This window comes from Phasianus colchicus, chromosome Z (assembly GCF_987193195.1).
Source record: "Phasianus colchicus chromosome Z, bPhaCol1.hap1.1, whole genome shotgun sequence".
In the NCBI taxonomy this organism is placed as follows: domain Eukaryota; kingdom Metazoa; phylum Chordata; class Aves; order Galliformes; family Phasianidae; genus Phasianus; species Phasianus colchicus.
Genome location: NC_143476.1, coordinates 75,089,779 through 75,108,829, shown reverse-complemented (window position 1 = coordinate 75,108,829; position 19,051 = coordinate 75,089,779). Strand labels below are relative to the sequence as shown.

The following is a 19,051-nucleotide window of genomic DNA, read 5'->3' as shown; positions in this document are numbered from 1 at the left end:
GAAAGCGTGAGTTAATGGTACGTGTCTGCTATCATAAGCTCTAGAGGAAGCCTTAAAGAAAGATTGCCTTTTGTTATTTTATCAGTACTGATGGTCAAATTTCAGCTTCAGCTGCAGTTGTCAGCAGTGTGAATGCTTGCAGTTGTGGTCTGAATGATGACTACAGCACAAGCCCAAGCATGCCTGCCACAACTAGGAGCAGCGGTAATGGGTTAATGAAAATGAGTTGTCATTAAATTGAAATGTGTGTGTTGGAAAGAAATGGAGATTAGAGAAGCTTTTTAAAGCAGAGGGGAAGATGGGTTAAAGTGAGCTAAGTACCCCTGTTAATCAGCTCCAGATTGATTCTTGTTTTGTGCAAGAAACTACAGACAATAGTCATTTATTCTCGAACAGTAGGGGTTTTTTTACACGCACACACACACAAAAAAAAAAGCCTGCAGCACCCCAATTAATGGTGCCTGTAGATGAGTATTTCCTGGAAGGGCAGTAAATGGAGATGAACAGCAGCTATGGGAGGTATACAAGAACACAGCATGGCTGTGCTCAAGGGAGGTACCCATGATGTGCCTATGCCCAGTGGCTTCCATATGTTTTTTCACATCGTGTCATTGCAGTGAGTTTTACAAACTGCTACTCTCATACAAGCTATTTGTGCTGTAGAAATTGATGTCACGCAGATTTTTTTTTAGAAGAGAAGCCTCTTTTTATTATCCCTAGGTTCTGACTTTTGTGACAGCTTCTTAGTATGGTCTTCTGCCTAGGAAGTTTTTTCACTAGATGATATAGTAAGTCCAGGACAAATATCCTATTTTTTGGAAAAAGTGTAGATGTGATTACTTGAACTGTTATTGTGTGTACAGTAATTTGACTCTAGATAAAAGATGACTCTGCAAGAAAGGAACAGAGGGCACACTACATGTATGCTGGTAAATAAGCACTAGTACTGGGATTATTTGTGCAGCTTGTTGAGCTGAAGTAGGTTGAATGATCAAAAATTATTTTTGAGGAAAAAAATTTAAAATCTAATAATCTAATGTGGATGTTAGGTTATGGGGTAGAAATTATTTGTTTGGTGAAGTGTTGGTTCAGGAGCTGCAAAATGATCTGTCATTCTTCCTATACAGGTAGCATAATTCGTTGTATGAGACGGCTAGAAGAATTGCTTCGGCAAATGTGTCAGGCAGCAAAAGCAATTGGAAACACAGAGCTGGAAAATAAGTTCGCAGAGGGTAGGTATTTCACTTCAAGAATAAGTAATTCTGCAAAATATAAGGCAGGTTTTGATGTTCTTTGTTCTGTTACTGACTTCAAGGTAAGGGAGCAGCATTGCTCTCCTTATGCAATAGTACTGGTTGAGCATATATGCTAAAAAAGAAGTAAAGCTTTCTAAGTGCCTGACTGAAAAGGAACTTAAGTCACTTTTCTCTGGTACTGCAGGCTGTAAGAGTGTTCATATGAGAAGAAACGATTGTTTCAGTTGGAGTGGTAGGTAATGTTTTTCTTTTTTTCCATAGGTATTACAAAAATCAAGAGAGATATTGTGTTTGCAGCAAGCCTTTACCTGTAACAAAGTTCATCAGCTTCACATGCCATCTTGAGTCAAGACATTGTTTTAATTGTATTTAAACCACAATAATTTCAACAAGGCATGTACAAACAGCAGTGTATGTAATAAGTGTTACCACATTCATAATAAAAATTTACAGTTTTACTATCTTTCGGTATTGGTTTTTTTTTTTTTAAAGCAAGAGCTTGAACCAACAGCAATGTAAAGTTTAGATATACAGAACTGTAGTAAGTGTTACTTATATACAGGTAAAGTGAGCATCCAAGAGCAGCAGCAGTCCTTTAAAGGCATTTACTTATATTACATAATTAGACTGGTAAAATTCTTTTCCTTTCAGAGACAAAGACAGTTGAAGTAAGTGAATCATTCTTCATGGTTGATGATTGCTGCCAAAGTGATTTCCATTTGTTGGTGTCTCATGCAGGGTTGTATGGGAATCTTCTTTTGGTTGAAATGTACATCCTCTCACTTTGAAGAAGTCAGACACATACACAACCTAAGTGAATAAAGTAGTGTTAATCTCCTCTTTGAAACAAAGTATTTACCCATTTTTACCCATTAACGTGAAGATAAATTCCACGCTCAATACTAAAAAGGTACTGGAACAGGCTGCCCAGAGAGGCTGTGGATGCCCCATCCCTGGAGGTGTTCAAGGCCAGACTGGATGGGGCCCTGGGCAGCCTGGTCTAGCATTAGGTGGGATGGTTGGTGGCCCTGCATGTGGCAGGGGGGTTGGAGATTCATGATCCTTGAGGACCCTTCCAACCTTGGCCATTCTGTGATTCTGTAAAAAGCAAAATCTAAAGAGATTTAAACATTAGAGAGGTGGTTCAACAGGCACTGCTTTCCTCTTAAGTGTCACGTAAGTCACATTTCTCCACAAGCTGTTTAAAACAGTCTTCGCTCGCAGCAAGTCCCTCCCTGATACACATCTCACCCACAGCCCCTGAGTCTGCTGGACCAACTCTGCCTATTATCTTTCTCTGAATTCTTTTAAACATACATACTATGCTGGGTTACGGTAGTTGTCTGTTTCCATCCTAGTTGGTTGAAAAGCCCTTAGGCTCAGGCAATTGTATTTTGTGTAACAGACAAAACAGCCCCATCTCATCACTGGCCCAAGAGCCTGCCTCATTATCCACAGTACTATTGCTGCACCTTGTTTAAGAAATAATCCACTCCAAGAAGTTGTTTTCCTTCTCCAGCAGTGTTCAAAAGGAGAGACAGGCATGCTTTCATAAAATGGCTTGGCTTGGAAGGGACCTCAAGCATCATCAAGCTCCATCCCCTCTGCCACAGGCAGGGCCACCAACCTCCCCATTTAATACTAGACCAGGCTGCCCAGGATCCCACCCAACCTGCCCTTGAATACTTCTAGGGACATTGCATCAACAACCTGATATCCAACCTAAATCTTCCCTCCCTCAACTTAAAACCATTTCCCCTTGTCCTGTCATTATCTACCCTTCAGAGAATTGAATTCCCTCCTGTTTGTAGGCTCCCTTTAGCTACTGGAAAGCTGCAATGAGATCACCCCACAGCCATCTCTTCTCCAGGCTGAACAAGCCCAGCTCCCTCAGGCTGTCTTTGCAGGGGAAATGCTCCATCCCTCAGCTTGTCTTTCCTCCAAACAGAGCTGTCCACCACTCTGCAGTTCTGCCCACAAACATTTAATACACTCATACACAGTCCAAGAGTTACTTACAATGAGTATAGCTACAAGTGCGCCTTGGATGAGCCCTGTTAAAACATCGCTCCAGTGATGTTTGTAATCAGAAACACGGGACAGACCAACATAAATGGATGCAGCAATCAGACCAAACTGTATGGTAGGACGTACGAGTCTTGCCCAGTCTCCTTTCATTCTGGCCTGCAGATAAAGCTATGAAAAGAAAATCGTAAAATATTGTAAACACAGAAGCAGTTACATAAAGTTGTCTCATGTTTGTGTAAAGCGTTGAGGTGAAACCTGTGGTTGAAGACATTTTTACATCCAGCAGTGCTGCATTCTCAAAAGTATACTATGGAAAAGGATTGATTGTTGGTGTTTGTGTTTATATAAACTGTGTAAACTACTATATTAATGTAATGTAGAAGAACTTACTGTACTTTCACTGATGTGACAAATGACTGTTTTCAGGATAAAGGTCAGTATCTTTGCCAGAAATAACAGCCATTTAAGGCTTAGAAAGAATGCCATGGAAATCATTTAATTGTCACATTGATTACAGGTAAGTAGATTTCTTATCCAAGAGTAGCTGGCAACTGTATAGTCTTTCAAAAGTAGGAAATTCCATCTCACTCCAAATGGAAAGCACATTAGCACCTTGAGTAAAGTTCAAATATACATGAAGTTTACATAATCTATGACCAATTTTTAAGATTTGTTCTCAATCACATTCCTCAGCGGTCACTGGTTTATTTAACTTAATCTACTTCAAGTCCTTTTCTACCAGCATATTAGCCTTGTTCCCAGTCTGGTATACAAACAGATGCATGCAATTCCCATTCTTTTTCTCTCTCCTCCCTTAGTGCTACCTATCTTATGTGTATTTCTGCTTTTGTTGAGTTTCCCCAGGCCCATGCTACGACACCCCAAAGACAGCAAAGACCCTGCTTTTGTTTCCTAGTCTGCTCTACCTAGGACAAGACCTCTTATTTCAGCTGTAACAGTCCACCCTGTAAACATCACTGATTTTATTCTACAAGTTGATCCATCACACTTAAAAAAAAAAAAAAAAAAAAAAAAGTAGCACAGAGCACAGTTACTGTACTTTCTGAGAAAAACAATTCAGTTGGAAGTTACATTTAACATGAAGTACATCTTTCAATACCATCTAGGAACTCCAGGTCTAGTACAAACCTTAACTGACTGCTTCTATGATTTTGAGAGACTACCTAAAACACAGACTTTAGGCACTGAAACAACATCATAAGCTCTTGGTAAATCCCTTAGCTGACAGCTTCAAACGCCAGGGCTACTTTCTAGAAGCATTGCTTTCACAATGTAAATATCAGCACAGAGCATATAGTGTAGATATAAAGGTGCTACTTTCCAAAGTTAAACATTTGGGGAATGGTTGGTTGGTTTCTCTGAGTAACTTGCATCATGACTTTGGCATGATGACTTTTCAGCTATAAATGGGCTGTCAAAAAGATCAATGCTATCCATAACTACTTCTCTTTAATAGCAAGGTCAGGATGAAATCAGACTCCGAGGAAGTTACAGCTAAGCCTGAACTGGAAAATTTTTTCTTTCAAGTAGCAGCACTTGGCATATTTCTGGGGATCTTAATTTTACCACAGAGGAATAAAGGGAAGATTGTTGAGCCACTTTGAAAGTCAGTTGTCACAACGTTCTTCTAACAAAAGGTGTTTTAATAGTCCTGTGTTAACACTACTCTGGGATTTACTAACAGCAGAGCAGAGGTGGGTCCAGGGAGAACATGTCAGTAGTCTGTAGAGCTGGCTGTGGGTCCAACCCTGGCTGTTCTTTCCCCTTTCCCACTGAATTCTGCTGAAGACAGCAAGAATTAGCTTGCTGTAATATATTTTTTTTCCCCATGTAAGCATTTCTGGTAGTTGGCAGACATACAGTTATTAAGAGTTATGTAACTGCATTTACCTCTGAAGGAATAAAATGAGACAAGCTCACAAACATAATACAATAGTGTTTGAATCTCCCATAAGCAGCATGTATGTAGAGCACATTTCTGATTTTCCTCCTGCATGACAAAGCAGCAAACAAAAAGGGACATCTACATGAAGATTTCATTTCTGAACTGAGAACAGTCTCAGTGAGAATTCAGATCTGGAGCTTCATGCAAACCTAAACACCATCAACTCCAGCAGCCATACAGAAAATCCAGAGAGTCCCTCTTGAAAACGCTGCTGCTGCTGGATTTACACTGCTCCAAAACAAAGTATGTTGTGGGTGAGAAATCACACCACGGAGAAGCAGGATGACTGACTGAGGCTGTGTTTAGTTTCAGAAGTAACAGCTGCTCTTCTGGTTACAATTGGATTTTCCAATACTGCCCATTAGATTGAGAGTCATTTCTTCTATAAGCCAGCTGCTGCAATGGCAGATTCCATATTATTTTTAAACAGGTAATTTCACATGCACATTACTTATAATAAGCTCAGACAGTCATGCTCCCCCACAGAGATCTTACTACAACTATGACTCAGTCTTAGAAAGACAGCAGTAACAAATCTGGCCTGAAGTAGGTCAGTAATGCTGGAGTAGAAAATGAAGTGGTCAAAAGAGAAAGGACTTTTTACCTCTTAACTACATTTCCTGTAAAAAGCTTCATGCCAGAAGCATGTCTGAGTGCTGCATATAGCACTACGTGCATCATGCATGTGTGTCCTGGCACTAAACTAACAGAGCTATTTTGAAGTCAGTGTTAGTCAACAGGGTCAGATTGTTTACAGAACCCCTCCCTGTATACACAGCATGCCTCTGGGGTTTTTGAACCTGTTTTTGCTCCTCTTTTAAGCCACAACATAGGCAAAGAAGAGAAACAGAAAGAAATGACTGCCATTCCTCCCTCCCGTTCAGGTTTCTGGGAATGAATAAGCTTTCTTCTTCTTCAACAGAAGCAGGAGGAATGTCAGGAAGCTTCACCTTGCTAATAGGACTGTAAAGTGCCTTGCAGTGCTTTCTTTGTTGCTGATAAAATATCTGGGAGCCTGGAAGAGAGTACAACATCCAGAGCTCTTCAGGTAGGACTGTGCCTCTGTGAGCTGCAGTTATTTACCACACTGTCCATCTTCCCTGCCATCCTAACAATCTCTCTGATCTTTCAGCAACACTATTCAGCCATAGTGTTCTTCCCTCCTCCAGTTTCTCTATTTTTTTTTTTTTTAACTGCAAATATATTTCAGAAACATTCCTGAGATAGGATTAGAAGTAATCACCAGCATTTCTTTCACAGGCTAATGCTTACTGTATAATGAAAATATGTTCTCTACACCACACGCATCCTGAACACAAGTTTCTTCTTAATCTACGGTCTGGTACTCCATTTCTAAAAATACACACAGGAATGAAGAGAAACTCGCAGCCACTTTGTGGCTCCTTGCAAGAAGCCACAGACATGAATGGAAGGGTCTCTGCAACTAGAGAGTTATTTGCTACTCAACATTTCTAGCATAATTTTCAAGTATTTGCTCTTTCACCAAGGCAGCATTAATATACGCTACACATACCTGCCTGCCTAATTTTAAAGTGCAGTGACTATTTCCTAGACAGACGTTTGGGGTGTAATCCATGTGGCTTCACAAGAGAATTTCCTAACAGTCAACATCTCACATCCCTACCTTAAGGCACAAAATCTTAACTCTGCTAAGCCCCATTCATTCCACTAGGGAAGGCAATTTTTCAAATACTTAGTTTTAATGTTTAGAACTTCTACAACATTTTTCATTTAATATCTATCTTCTGTTTTTCTTTCCTGAAGCCTGCTACCTACATTTTCCACACTGCAAAACATTTTTTTTTTTTTCCATTAAGTCACTGCCAGTCTTCCTTCAAGAAGGGAAGGAAAAATGAGGAAAACAATGTGTTCTTTCCCTCCTCCATTACCCCATAAGGACTTAATATGTCCACCTATTCATTTGTTCTGTCGTCATCTGAAAACTGTTTTATTTAACAGCATTTTTAAATTTCCTGATGTCAAAGGGTCTTTTCAATTACATTCCGTAAATGTGCCCTATTCTGTCTCAAGGAAAGGGAAAATGGGTTTCCCTTTGGAGATGCACCTATCCTTCCCCCCCTACTGTTTTTGCCTCAATCCTACTATATTCACTGCATCATGAAATTAATTAAGCAAGCCAGAAAGTACAATTGTTATCCTGGTGAAACCTCCCCAAGACATGGAAGAATCAGAACACTTATGAACTTGCCTAAGTAAAAGAGTTAAAGGTCAGTAGAAAAAGAAAAGAGCAGAAGATCAGTTTTCCTATCAAATAAGCCCAACTTAGAGAGACCACAGTAGTCCAATACAAACTTCATATTTGGTCTATTTTTGGTCATCATCTATCTTCAGTTTCATGGTATGTACCTGAGCATCAAGAAAGAGCTTCAGAGGATTGTTGATTTGCTCTTTTAATGGACATGAGATTCCTACTGCAGTTATAACTGGTATCTGAATCTACTAATGACTACAGTTAGAGAAACTTATCCTTAAAAACAATTCAGCTGACCCCAGAAGTCCAAAGAGCCACGAGGAGCAGTCAGTGCTGCAGAAACCCACCGTAAGGATTTTTTTCCCAAACCAAGCTCTGAACTGGTATTGCATAAAAGCTACATCAAGCGTACACATGTATGTAGTTAGCATTGTGGTTTCTGGGGTGAAGAGACTGGGTACAGAGGTTGTACGTTTGGATTTTATGTTGTTAATGAAGAAGTGAAAGCACAGGAGGAACCAGCAGTGCCTTCAGACTTCAGAAAAAACAGCCAGCCTCAGTAATTATTATGGAGAGCCTCTAGAAGACCTGGAGATAAGAATGTAAGAATAAAGGCTGAGAATCTAGGCACACTAAAGGACAGAAAAACTGTGTTTCTATTGACATATCAAATACATCCTTTCAGGACACAATCCTCCTGTTCTCAGATGGCAAGGTGTTCCATAAGGTACCTGTATGGATGCACTGACAGCCAACATGCAATCCATCCTCCATCTCTAGCACTTACACATGGCCTATCTGTAGGGAGAGTAGAATCCAATAACCTCAATACAAGCTTATACAAGACAAAGTTTACACCTGAGTATTTTCAATGTAAACAGTTATTCAATGTGACCCTGCAAAAGAATGGAGGAGATGAGACAATACATTCACCCTGTTGGTTGTTTTTTTTTTTTTCATAACATTATGAAGCAACAAAAAGCATTAAGACGTGTGGATGACCTGCCTTCTATCCTGTCCTATTCCTGCTCAGCAATCCAGTACCACAGACCAAGGCCTCTCTGCTCTGCTTGCAATAGGCAACATAGAAGAAAAAAAGGCCTTCTGTCACATCTTCCAAGCTTTCCACTCCTGTGAAAGTATGGAGATTAACTCCACCCCTTTGCACATTAGAGGAAACTTAAGAGATTCCTTTGTATAAAAGCAGTTTTGTATTGAACCTATTCTTATTTCTGCCCTGCTAGCAAAAACTCCAGAATTCCAAACAGTATAGGAAATCCAGGAAACTGAGTAAAAATTGCAAATTCTCAGTACAAGTGTCCCAACAGGCACAAGAAGTGCTGAGAAACAGCATAGCAGTCACACGAGCCTGCACTCTGCAACCATTAATTACAAGTGCAAGAGCTCCCTTCATTCCCAAAGCACCATTTATAAACGCAGGGCTCTAGACACCAACCAGCCATGCACTGCCAGCAAACCAGGAATCCAGTGTGCAGTTTTGTGAAGCTTGATGTTCATGTGTAGTGCCTAACTGAAGTAATTTTAAAGACTGACTTGCATCTGAACAGAAAACTTACCAACTTATGAACCACAAAGGTGTAGGGCAATTTAAGTAAACCATGAGTTGGGGATCTTCAAAAAGAAAAAAAAGTTTGGAGACTAAGGTCTGTTTTGCCTTCCTAATGAGACTTAATTTTCTTAAATAAATAAATACTTATCATAGAATCACTCAGGTTGGAAAAGACCTTAAAGATCATAGAGTCCAACCATACCTAACCATACTACCCTAACTCTATCATACCACCATTAGATATCATTTAATAAGTAGATGTAGCTTTTGTATGCCTAAACCTAATTTACAGCCAACTAAAAATGAAATACTTTATTTATGAAATACTCTACTTATGATCCCTGTTTTATCTGCATCTCCATTTTCTTTTGAGTGGGCAGAAAACAAAGGAGAAAGAAGCCACCAATTCAGAAATATCTTTCCCTTTTTAGAGAAGGAAAAGGATATAGGTTTGCACTTAGCTCCAGGTGGACTGCTGCTGAAAGTCTATCCTCATACACTCCAACCAGGCATTCCTCCCAACACTTGAGCCACCTCTGGTGTTTGAACATGATGTGCTGCTCAGGGAGCTGCTCCAGTGGACAGATAAATAAAGGAAACAGTCTGCCAGAGGAGGGCAAAAAGGCAGTGTGCATATTAGCCTAGCCTAAGACAGCTGCATACTGCCATCAGAAGGCATTTGATACTGTGAGAGCTGCCTCCCATGCGACAGGGAAACCTCCTGTCACATACTAGTTTAGAAGGCAAACTGAAAGTACAGTCAATCTATTTTATACAGACATTTTCACCAGACAGTTGTTTTGTTTATTAATCCTCCAGCTGCAGCTTAGCTGTACACTGTAGAAATAGTTCGCTGACATCACTTTTTACCATAAAGCAGGGAAAACTTCAACATTCTATTTTACTCCAAAAACTAACGCTTGTCCCTTTCTGATGAGAGAAGTATTTGCTTCTGTTCCTCTCGCATACACCAAATTACAGAAGCCCTCTATAGAAGGTGAACTCTGCAAGGAATTGCTTTCATCTTTGTCCTGCATGAGCCAATTCACAATAATCTCAGCACTACCAACAGCTGCAATTCTCAAGTGCACTATAGAGAAGTCACTTTTCTTCATTTGCTTGCTACTGAGAAGTCTAAACACTGGTACTGAATGAGTACTAGGAGGGCATGCAAATAGGAGAAACACAAGTGTCTCCATGCTTGAGTCTCATAGCATGACCAGTTATCCTTTATTTTTTAATCTGTATTTCAAGTAATGTGCTTCCTTGTGCCCAAAACTACAGCTACACAAAATACTCTCAGTAAGACATGTCCTCCTATTACTTTCTGAAGACCAGACAGTCCTCAACTTTCACATGGGCAGGAACTCACTAGGGACTGCCATAGCTCAGTTCAAGTACTATTTGGGAAAGTGAAGAAACTCTGCTATGCAAACAGTATGTAAGATACTGTGGTAAAGGCTCCCAGGCCCTTATTTGGGAATTGCTTCACCCAACCTTTAATCCCAACATAAACAAGATTTCAGGAGCAACGCCTGACTTTCACATTTAGAATTATAAATATATACACACCCACAAAAAAAAAGTCTAAACCCAGCTTCCATTTGTGTCTAGCATGTCGTCTCTCTGCACTAGGAACAGGCTGCCAGTCCAGGTCACTGAAATACCAATTGCTCTCCAGTTCTCTTCTATAATTTCCTGCTTCCGTGAGCACACAAGATCTACTTTCCCAGTGAGCTGTGGAAGAGGTTGTGAGCAACTCAAGTTACATTTCACAGATTCTTCACCCCTCCATCCCACATTACTCTGCCCAGAATAGCAAGGCAGCTTGGCTGATTCTTGAGCACAATTCCCCACCCCAGCTAGGGGCAGCCAGCAACATGCCCAGGCTACCTGCAGCTAAGTCCAACTCCATTACAGCAACTCAATCCTCAGGGCTGCATCCATTGCTGCCAGCTGCAGTGGTTGCAACAGGGTCATTCTGGACAGAGCACACACTGAACAACTTAGGTAGCTTTGAGATAGAACATTTAAAACTTTTTTTTTTTTTAAATGAAAGTCTGAAGTGTTGATGGACAGCAGTATCTACTTTCAAGGCAGGAGTGGTATTTTAGTAGCAGGGAAATTGCTAGGAAAAGCGTTCAGTTACGCTTGTCCTCCTACCTTCCAAACCAGATAAGATGGTTTGGTTAATACAAGAGGGAATGTGTTAGCTGTTTAATAATGAAAGGAAAGGAGCAGCAAGGGGAGGGGATGACAACATTTTGGGTTCCAGTATCTGTTACTAAATCACTAGGTTTCCCAGATGCTGCTGCTGCTCAATCTCCCCATGGTTTCCACATGAAGTTGCTGTTATCTCCGGGAAGCTTTTGCTAACAGTTCAGTCCCAAGCTGATCCACCTCCAAAAGAATCCCAAAACACATTCACCATCATTGCTTTCTGGCTTGACACTCTACAACTCATTCCATAAGATGACAAATAAAAAGACTAGAACAAGTCTAGCCTAAAAACTGAGGTCTTAAACTGATCTGCCAGGCACCACAGTTTTTTTGACAGGAACATGGCATCATAATATCCAGTTTGGTGCTATTTAACACTTCCTAAAGATACTAGAAAGATATACTTATTCTGTATTATCTTTCTTTTAAAGATGTTAGATAAGTGTTTTATGAAACAGAATTAGTGCATCCTTCCCCTTTCCCTAAGGGATGAACAGACTGCCTTTCCAGTGGGAAGTCTCATTAACCATAGGCACCATCCTCGTGTCTATTTTCCATACATGCCATGCAGTCACATACAGCAAGCTACACGAGATCAATTCAGCTGAAGATTTTGCACATAAACACACTGAAAACGCAGGCACAATAACAAAAATTAGGCTCATTACATGTTTCTATAGAAGGCTTTAACCAGATACTAGCTTAATGAGGCTGCTACCTATTATGGATGCATTTCAGGTGATACGGAATCAAAGACTCATTCCTTTTACTTAGACAACCTTAGCTGCCAGATGCAAGGAAAGCAAACACTGTTCACAGAGGGAACTTCAGAAAGCTAATATTAAGTAGCTGTAAAGAGTGTGGAGCAAAGCTTCCCAAAAATACATGTGTTCATACGAGTTCAAGTTACATACAAGTAAATATTTCCATCCCTGAAGTTAAAAGTTCACTTCTGCTCTCCACAAACCAGAGGACAAACTAAGGAGAAATGCTTTAAATTCCCAGATATGATTTACTTCAGACTATTCATTTTGAACAGTTCAGAGGACATGGTATTCATTCATGTTTCCCTAGCTCCTCCCAGGTGTAATTTAGGTATTTTCAGTTTGGAAGTTTACACTTTCCATCTCTTATCCTTTCCATTTTGTTCAGACTGCCATGTTTTTCAGCTAGCACTTCTGCTCATCTGTAATCCCACGGCATAATTCTATATAGATACTTAAATCAGATTTTCTTCTGGGATTCCTGAAGCAAGGAAATTGAGACCATCTAGAACCCCTGCTTCCAGGCTAATGAAGCCTCCAGAACAGACATTAAAGTTGCAGCATGTCTAAGAGAAGAAAAAACAAAACACATCCTTCCCATTAAGTATAAAGACTGAATTGCATGTTATTTTCACATAGCCTTCCCTCACTTTGAGATGAGACATTCATCACAGAAGTACGCTTAAAAGTGCAGTTTTTTCCTCCCAGTATCAGGAGTTGTGCAGTCGCAACTCAGACACCATAGCTTCCACTGACTTCCTAAATTTTTCTTGTCACCAATAGTTTCCCTGCAAAGTACTGCATCCCCATAACCAGCATAAGTCACCAGTCAACACATGCACATCTCGTGCCTGCCTTTGTACCTTCTTCCAGATGTCATTCTCACGAACTCCTTGTGCTAAACTTTTGCTTAGTAGGGAATGCACAGATGATCGCATAGAGATGCTTGTAAAGCCCACTTTTTTATTACCAAAAATAAGCACTTAAGAGTTTTAGCAGCAAAAGCCCTGCGTGTTAGCTAAGAAAAATATATCCTAAGTGAGAAGAATTCAAACCAGGCTGCAGTACTTTGAGTTTTGCCAATACTAAGATGTAGTAAAAAAAAAAAAAACACTATTAAATTAAAATTTAAAAAATGTTTTTCCCCCTTAGGATTAAAACCAGCATACTTCTGCTCCTCATGGAGATAAGCAATGTAAAGCATATAGCACAGCATGAATGCTCAACACGAAGGCATGAACAGCTCCTAACTTTTATGTCCTTCTTACATTGCTGCAAGAGAAACTTCTGCCTTAGCTCAATCTTCATTCAAAGCATCAGAATATTCTGCTAAGACCCTGAAGGATTATTACTCAATGGACATTATTGTAGCTGGTTAGAAGTCAAAGCATCTAAAATTACTGGAAGTGATATATTACCTCTTCTTAGTTTTTTTAAATTACCAGATGCTCCTGTACATAACAGAAAGTGCAGCTATCATTTAACTTGCTTCTTACACAGCAATTCTGTCTCAGGTACCTGAGCTGAAGAAGCAATTCACAACTTGTCTAATATTTTGCGAGGTAGCTTGATTTAAGCCACATATTTTAAGCACATCCTCATTTCACGTAGCATGTCTGTGCTATCTGTGGCAGCGATCACTTCCTATTTGACTTCTCCCAGTAGCACTCCTTCATGCACAACCTGCCAGTGTACACGCATTCAGAACAGTTAAGAGAACATATTCTGCAGTATGCACAAGGCAGATTCCTCTAGTCCTTAGGAAACCAGCATCTGGTTATGATTAACACTGTCTGTGAGTAATGCCACATGTTCACAATTCTGTCCCACTCATGACTCAGACTGCAGCTGGAGTAAGTGTGCAAAGAGCAGATGAAGCCAGCAACAGAGTTCAGTTAACAAACAGGTTGTCAAATGCTGCAGGCCTGGTTTAGAGCCAGCAGCAGCTTGCCACGTGGGCAAGGAGGAGGGTGAGAAAGCATTTGCCTCATCTTCCTGTAGTAGCTGCCTGCTTGAATACTTTTGTTTTGTGGTTTGCTTTTTAAAAAAATTACAAAGACCACAGTCAATGCAAAGGTTGGTATGCAGTGATACCATATTAATTAGTGGAAAAACACACCTACACCATCCTGTACAGGAGTTGTTAACCTTCTTCAGATGTTCCTATGAAGAAACAAGTCTAATCTCAAAGTCTCATACTGTTTGTACTGCTCAGCCAGAGAAGTGAAACAAGAAACAGAGGTGCAGGAAAAGAAAAAGAACACCTCTTCCCCCAGGCAGGGTCAGACTGTTATTAAAAAAAGCCTTATCAAAATTGGACTGTGTGAACTCAGGGTATAGTTTAGTAGAAAACATGTGAGAAGATAAACTCCTTCAATGACTGAGAATATTTCACTTTCTGAGCACACAATATCTGAACACTGGGGGGTTACAACCGCAGTTTCTTGCACCATCTCTCATGTGCCAAAACTTTAGCAGCAGCCACCATGAGGCTGAACATGTGACTGGAAAGGTCCAACGCAGACCTTTGAGCACACTTTGAAATTACGTTCCTTCTCGTGTGCTTCTGACTTCAAGACTGCTTTCTTTAACATTTGTAATTCTGTTCTGAACATTTTTCTGCCACATCTGAATGATACACGAATTTATGTGCAATACATCACTGCTTCACAAATGCCTTGTTATGAGAATTAAGGATATCTGTATACCTATAGGTTAAGGGACTGACAAACTCTGGATTTACAGCATTTTAAAGTGGGACACAGAAGGACCTGACTCATATTGTCCACCTCCTTCCCCATGCAGAAGGTTGCTAAGTGTAAAGCATGCACAAAGACAAAATCCCATAGCTGACTGCATCTCAGTTCACGAGTTCAGCAACTCTGCACACAAGCATGAATTTAGAAAAGAATCCACCAAACACTATGTCACAGGCTACTATAGACAGGATTATTCAAACCATGTGAAGAAACTCACATATTCAAAAGAACAATAGCAAATAAAAATCTTGCCCTTTTTGCTAAAGGTTGCATTTTTTCCTAAAATCCTAGCAAATTAAACAGAGCCTGAAAGTCCAAACACAAATACCATTACACAGCACTCATGCTGTTTAGATGTTATCTCAGTGTTACAGCAAATAACAAGGGCCTAGTGAGATGGAGCACAGGTAGCGGGAGTTTTCATTATGAGACAAGATTTCGAAACAGCAACCTCTCTCTGAGTCCATACTAGCTGAAAAGTCTTCCTGACCACAACCAGCTTTCCCACAAGACATGGCAAGCAGGACTCATTCACACAAGTAACAGAGATAAAAGTTAAGACAAACTCAGATCTATGACAAATGACTTTCATCCAATCAGTACAAATTGTAAACCAGACTCAGTATTATCATACACATAGTAAATTTTCTCTTGTCTAAGTTTGTGCCTCTGAAGGGTAGCAATATTGTGTTCTCATATGGATCAATGAAACCATGTAAGGAAAAGTTAAGGGACAATTGAACACAACAGGACAAGTCAGCATTAGGTTGCTACATAACAGTAATAGCTTCATCGCATCATGGAAATGGTGGTTTTGATCCATGTATTCCATTTTTTGGAATTGCATCACAAGTAGATCTGTATGATTTTGGAGAGTAGAAGTGATGATAAACAAGGAAAAAACAGTTGGTTTTTTTTTTTTTTTAAACACAGTTGACAGATAAGAAACATATACTATACTGTATATAGGTATCTAATTTTTAGTGTTACAAAGCTTATTCTAGGATGAGTTTATTGACTCAAGCTGACTTGAACTGAAGTGTATGAGGCTTTGGGCTTCAAATTGAAAATCAGCACTCAAGGAAGAAGCACTCAAATCCTCATACATAAGAAACTATCAGAAAAATTGTAGTCTTATTTTTATTTATGCAGCCAAACTTCTCCCCTCACTTCCCATGCCCTTCAGCTCTTCTCCTATTAGGGGTGGGGAAAAAGGAGAGGTACAGAAAAGTAGAAAGAATTAGAAAATAAAGTTGGTCTCCTGCTTAGAGCTTATGGACCCATTCATATTTGATTAAGTTTAAGTCTAGGGTTTTGTATTAGTTAGTTTATTTCTTTAATGAAACATGCAAAACCTAATCAAATCAAACATATCTTACTGTAGAGTTTTGCATCAGGTAAATAAGAGTTGTGTTGTTGTTTTTTTTTTTTATTCCACTACTAAATACATGGAAAAAACATACTTACTGCTAGGAATAGCATGCAGTACATGGAGAACGAAGAATGGCCAGAATAAAATGATAGTCTGGAAAAAAAAACAACAGACATTTCAGTATTTTTCCATGTTCACCATAGTGATGTTATCTTACACAAGTTAACAGGAAAAAAAGCAAACATTCCCATGCCATTTCAAGATTGCTATCAAGGCATAACAGACATCACTTGTTTCTGTCAGTAGTTTCTGACAGTTAGCAGCAACCTCACTATTTCAACAAGTAACTCCCTGTCCTTCAACTCCAGTTCGACCTGTAAGCAAGAACATCCTGGAACTAGCATATATTAGAGCAGAACAGTTGTTTAGTATTCTGGCATTTCTGATAAGTGTCAGAACAAAAAGCCTAAGTATACCAATTAAAAAAGCAAGTGTTTATCAGATAATCACAGTATGCACACAAGCAGTGTCGCTACTGTGTGCCACCATCAAGAGACAACATAAACTGCTCCTATTTAGATGTGTACATTTGTGAAATGTAGGAGTTCATACAGACCATGATCATCTATCACTGAAGGGGAAAAAAAGGCAGGAAGATGGTTCATCAGCCAGCCAAGTGCAAAAGGTGACACCTAACCTTGTACTTGTAGAAACAGCTTTATACTTGCCTATTTCCTTTAGGGAAGGCAACACTACCTCTGACTTCTAAGAGGCTTCTAGAAGGCCCAGGCTGAAAGGGACTAACAGTGGCACTCCTGAGGACTCTCAGGAGTGCCTTCATCACCAACTTCACCTCTAAGGAAGCGGCTCAGAAAAAAGCATAGAACAGCAGATGTGTGACAGGGCACAGAACAAAGCCCAGCCACTACTTTTCAAGAAGAAACAGCAAAATGCTAAGAGATTTCTGATCCAGTCTTAAGCAGGGAAATGAATCTATACTTCAGCTCTCTTCTACTCATTACATAGAGCACATTGTAGAGAAAACATTTAAGTCACTCCACAGGTTATCTAGCAGGTCTCACTCAGCCAGGCTTCTGTGTAATTTCAGGGTGCTGTGTTACACCACTCACTTAAACCCTGACAAAGAAGCACAAGTTAATAGGAAGTTTTGTGGATTCCCAGGCAGCTCCCTGCCACCTCCAGCAGGTGTCCCAGCTGGTCACCACACCTGGGGGCCTGAATCAGGGATCAGTGAAAAATCTAAGTCAGTCTGCTCTCCCTGTCAAAGAGTAACAACGCACAGTAGGGTAATCAGGTTTACCACAGAAATACCACAAGGGAGGCAATAAAGCAATCTCATGCACAAGTGAAACTTCAAAACTGTATGATTAATTTGCATGCACAGCATTAAGAAATGCACTGCAGAGGGGTAAGAAAACTCACACCAAGTGTTCTCTGTAGCTCTTGGTTTACATTTTACTATATTTGACTTCCAAGCTACTCAGAAACAGCTATTTCTGAGCTATTTCAAGCACTAACAGCTTTGTTTCAGAGAAACTGGAATGAACTCCAAAAAGATGAGCTTCATATGTGTAAGTATCACAGATGTTTTCAATTCTTCAGTATAAGAACTAACATCTTCAGATGTTTAAAATTAAAAAAAAAAAAACAGTAAGACTGCAATTTTTGCAAGGTAACCTTCCTCTACTCTAGTATTTCTTAACTCTTCTTCATCAAGATCTCTGTTTAGAACTCTGCTGTGAAGGCCAGTATGACAAAAACTTGAAAAAGTTCTCTTTGTTGGATACAACAACCAAGTACTCTTGAAGTGCCAACAATGAACTCCTGAATTCTATGCCAATATTTTATCCACCATTTAGGTTATTGCTGTTGTCCTTAAGACCTTCTCCTATATCTCCTGAGGGCAACACACTGCCAGCTGAAGGAATTCAGAAAGTTATTGAATGAGAGAAAGAAATTTCTTACATTCGTTTTTTTGAATTAATATGTTAAATATGTTGCTGCCTACAAGCATTTGTGGTTTTAGATAAACGTAAGCACAATGTAACATTAAGAATACCTTGTTCCAGGTTGAAGATTACAAAATTTAAATGCACTCTCATCAGACACAGATTAAATAAGCTGTACATGACTGAAAACTTAGTGTTTAGTACATGAAGTATTGCCAAAAATACAACTGGGACAAAATATTGATCCAATTTGTACATTGTGCAATCCCAGTGAAAGTTCTTTGGCAATACTGCTATCCCTGGACTTGTTAAAAATAAAACAAAAATTGTTAAAAATCTTAATGCTTTTCCATTGTTTCAGTTAAAATACTTTTAAAAGGTTTCATGACCATTCTTCAGCACACAAATACCTTCTCAAAGCCAGCAAAACATCCTGTCTATTGAACCACCCAAGCTGCTTCACAGCCCAGGTTTCCTTGGGAGCATACTGCCAGTGCTGGCCTGCCATGAGTCAGGAATTTTACAAGTAAAAACAATTAAGAAATAAAAGTAATTAAAAAAATCAGCACTTACTAGTTCTAAAAAGACCAAAATATTAGAATTTTTGCAGATAAAATCCTACAGACAATCCTGAAAAACTCTACTTTTGGCTAATGAAGGACAAATTATCCCAGTAGGAATTTGCATCTCAGATTTCATGAGCATTCAAACGGTTTCATGGGATATTGTTCTCATGTCATGAAATGATGTTGGTAAGTGTAAAGTTTTGTTTCAATTCTTTCAAAACCAGCAAGTATGAAGTCAAAAGACCAGATCTGCAATCTATGTCTTTTACTCAGTATCTACCTCAACTGGTTAATTAGAACATGAGGAGCAAAGCTTCATTTAATCAAGAAAGAGCAAAAGCTGTTTC

The 19,051-nt window shown here is 39.5% G+C and overlaps 2 protein-coding genes across 3 annotated transcripts in view; one reads left to right on the top strand and one right to left on the bottom strand.

The window, feature by feature from the left end:
- Positions 1 to 1,717, top strand: part of MTREX (Mtr4 exosome RNA helicase) — a 43,426-nt gene extending 41,709 nt beyond the window's left edge. Inside the window, exons 26-27 of the mRNA XM_031609497.2 lie at positions 1,128 to 1,232; positions 1,518 to 1,717. Coding sequence (XP_031465357.2) covers positions 1,128 to 1,232; positions 1,518 to 1,570 — 158 coding nt within the window. The 3' untranslated portion in view covers positions 1,571 to 1,717. The remainder of the gene's footprint in view (positions 1 to 1,127; positions 1,233 to 1,517) is intronic.
- PLPP1 (phospholipid phosphatase 1) overlaps positions 1,598 to 19,051 on the bottom strand; it is a 55,207-nt gene continuing 37,753 nt past the window's right edge. For both annotated transcript variants that reach the window (XM_031609498.2, XM_031609499.2), the window contains exons 4-6: positions 16,264 to 16,321; positions 3,276 to 3,452; positions 1,598 to 2,066 (exon numbers count right to left, since the gene is read on the bottom strand). In XM_031609498.2, coding sequence (XP_031465358.1) covers positions 1,941 to 2,066; positions 3,276 to 3,452; positions 16,264 to 16,321 — 361 coding nt within the window. In that variant the 3' untranslated portion in view covers positions 1,598 to 1,940. The remainder of the gene's footprint in view (positions 2,067 to 3,275; positions 3,453 to 16,263; positions 16,322 to 19,051) is intronic.